We start from the raw sequence: 3,007 nt of genomic DNA, 5'->3' as shown, positions 1-3,007 counted from the left end.
CCCCCCCCCCATACGTGGGGTCCCCATGTCCCCCCATGTCTCTGTGCCACCTCCTGTGTCCCTCCTGGTCTCCAAGGTCCATGTCCCCCCCATACCCAGGGTCCCCCCCCATGTCCCCATGTCTCTTGACTCTCCCATGTCCCCCCGTGTCCCCTACCTGGGGTCCCAGCGTATCCGCGGGTTTTGTTCTGTCCCTCCTTGAGCTCCACGGCCAAACCCATGTCGGACAGACGAACATGGCCTGCCCACAGCAGTAACCACCAGTAACCACCAGTAACACCTCCCCAGGAACCCATGCCAGTCCCCCTGCCTGCACCAGTATCACCAGTAACACCCCCAGGAACCCTCCCAGTCCCCTGCCTGCACCACATCCCCCAATGTCCCCATGTCCACCAACATCCCCAATGTCCCCCATGTTCCCCCAATGTCCCCACATCCCCTAATGTCCCTGATGTCCCCTCAACCCCAATGTCCCTGAAGTCCCTGATGTCCCCCACCTCCCCATGCCCCCCATCCCCTAATGTCCCCATATCCCCCAATGTCCCCGATGTCCCCACATGCCCCAATATCCCCAGCGTCCCATCCCCCCCACCCCGTCTCAACGTCACCGGCATCATCGAGGAGGACGTTCTCGGGCTTGAGGTCACGGTAGACGATGCGGTGCTGGTGCAGGTGCTCCAGCCCCAGCAGGATCTGGGCGGTGTAAAACACGGCCCGTGGCTCGGGGAACCCGGGGTTGTCCTCGTCCACGTTGTACACGTGGTACCTGACATGCCAAGAACACGGTAAGCACACGCCAAGCACACGCCAGCACTTGGGGACATGCTGGGGACACGGCTTGGGGAACTAGGGTTGATCTCATCCACATTACATGTGTGGTACCTCCACATGCTAAGGACACACCAGCACCGGGGGACATGGTATGGAGAACCCAGGGTTGCCCTTGTCCTCATTGCATGCATATGGCACATGCTAAGGACATGCCAGACATGGTAGGCGTCTCTAGCAGCAACATGCGTGGCACATGCCAAGCACACGCTTACCGCAGGTCGCCGCCGTTCATGATTGTCATGACGAGGCAGAGGTCGGTCTTGGTCTGGAAGGCGCAGGCCAGCGAGACGATGAAGCGACTGTGCACCCGCGCCAGGATCCGCTTTTCCACCAGTGCCGCCTACACATGCCAAGCACACGCCAAGGGCACGCAGCTTGCGACGGTCCAGCCCACGGCCAAAGACACACCAAGGACATGCAGGTGGCACACACCAAGGGAAACACGGGTGGCACATGCCAAGGACATGCAGGTGGCACTTGCCAAGGATATGTGGGTGGTGCACACCAAGCACATGCCAAGGAGACGTGCCACATGCCAAACACATATGGGTGGCACACGCCAAGCACACCCAGACTGTGCACTCCATGCTACGCACACACATGTCCCTCTTGGCTGCGGGAGCCCGCCTGAAACGGGGTGGCCTAAAGCATGTTGTTCACCTGCACATGCCAAGCGCATGCCAAGCACACATGAAGGTACACGCCAAGCACAAGCCAAGCACACGTGTGTCCCCATGGGCTGTGGATCTCTTAGCATCCTTGGATGGTCTAAAGCACCTTCCCCACCTGCGTGCCCCATGCACACATCAAGCACATGCCAAAATACGGACAGGCAGAGATAATCAGGAAGATGCCAAAGGAGGCAGGAAGGAACATAGAGGCCAAAAAGGGGGGGAAAAAAGAAGGAAAAGAGGGATGAGGGGAGGTGGAGGGGACAGAGGGGTAGACAGAGGAACAGGTGAGGGGACAGAGGGATGGCTGAGGGGACAGACGGCCATCACCCCCCACTCTATGTCCCACGGGGCTCCCCACCTCATAGCCCTGGCGCTTCTTGAGACGCTTCTTGTTGAGGCGCTTGTTGGCGTACATCTTGCCGGTGGTGCGGCGCTGGCAGGCGCAGACCTCACCGAAGCCACCCTTACCCAGCACCCTGAAGTCGACAAAGGCTTCGGCGCTCACCGCCTGCCCCTCCAGCCACTTGAACTGCACGAAGCGCCCAAACTCCGGTGACGCTCGGTACGGGGTCCAGGCCACCGCCTCCAGGTGGGCCAGCAACTCCCGTCGCGCTTGCCCAAAGTCCTCAGCGGAGGTGGTGGTGCCTGTAGGGGGAGAAGGTGGCATGGCCGCTCCTGGGGGGATGTTGTAGCACCCATCAGGAGGCAGTATGGTTGCTCTCGGGGGTGTCATGGCCGCCAACACTATAATGGACACCATTGGGAGTGTCACGGCCACGAACAGGGGCATCATGGCTGCTAAGAGTGGTGTTGAGACCACCATTGGGGGTATCATGGCCAACTTTGGGGGTGTCATGGCCGCCAATGGAGGTGTCATGGTGGTCATCACTGTCATGGCCACCAACAGGGGCATCATGGCCACTATTTGGGGTGTCATGGCCACCGATAGGGGTGTCAAGACAGCTGTTGGGGTATCACGGGCAGCTTTTGGGGTGTCATGGCTGCCAATGGAGGTGTCATGGTGGTCATCACTGTCATGGCTACCAACAGGGGCATCATGGCTACCAACAGGGGTGTTAAGACCACCATTGGGGATATCATGAACTTCGTTGGCAGTATCATGGCCTCCACTGGGGTATCATGACCTCTGTTGGAAGTGTCATGGCCACTATTGGAAGTATCATGGCCACCACTGGGGCTGCCGTGGCCACCCTCACTATCTTGGCCAGCATTGGAGGTATCATGGCTTCCATTGTCAGTATCATGGCCTCCAGTGGAGGTATCATGGCTGCCGTCACTACCATGGCCACCGCTAGAGGTGTCATGGCTTCCATTAGAGGTGTCATGGCCACTGTTGGAGGTATCATGGCTGCCATCACTATCATGGCCTCCGCTGGAGGTGTCATGGCCTCCACCGGAGGTGTCATGGCCACTGCTGAAGGTCTCATGGCCACCATTGGTGGTGTCATGGCCGCCATCACTGTCATGGCCGCCGCTGTGGG

The 3,007-nt window shown here is 59.5% G+C and overlaps 1 protein-coding gene across 1 annotated transcript in view; it reads right to left on the bottom strand.

Moving 5' to 3' along the window:
• Positions 1-3,007, bottom strand: part of GRK1 (G protein-coupled receptor kinase 1) — a 5,801-nt gene that overhangs the window by 2,252 nt on the left and 542 nt on the right. The window contains 4 exon segments of the mRNA XM_010571164.1: positions 158-241; positions 609-766; positions 1,044-1,171; positions 1,864-2,130. Coding sequence (XP_010569466.1) covers positions 158-241; positions 609-766; positions 1,044-1,171; positions 1,864-2,130 — 637 coding nt within the window.

This window comes from Haliaeetus leucocephalus, unplaced genomic scaffold (assembly GCF_000737465.1).
Source record: "Haliaeetus leucocephalus isolate CR32 unplaced genomic scaffold, Haliaeetus_leucocephalus-4.0 Scaffold308, whole genome shotgun sequence".
Lineage (NCBI taxonomy): Eukaryota > Metazoa > Chordata > Aves > Accipitriformes > Accipitridae > Haliaeetus > Haliaeetus leucocephalus.
The sequence above is the reverse complement of the archived record's forward strand: the minus strand, read 5'-3'. Positions and strand labels throughout refer to the sequence as shown.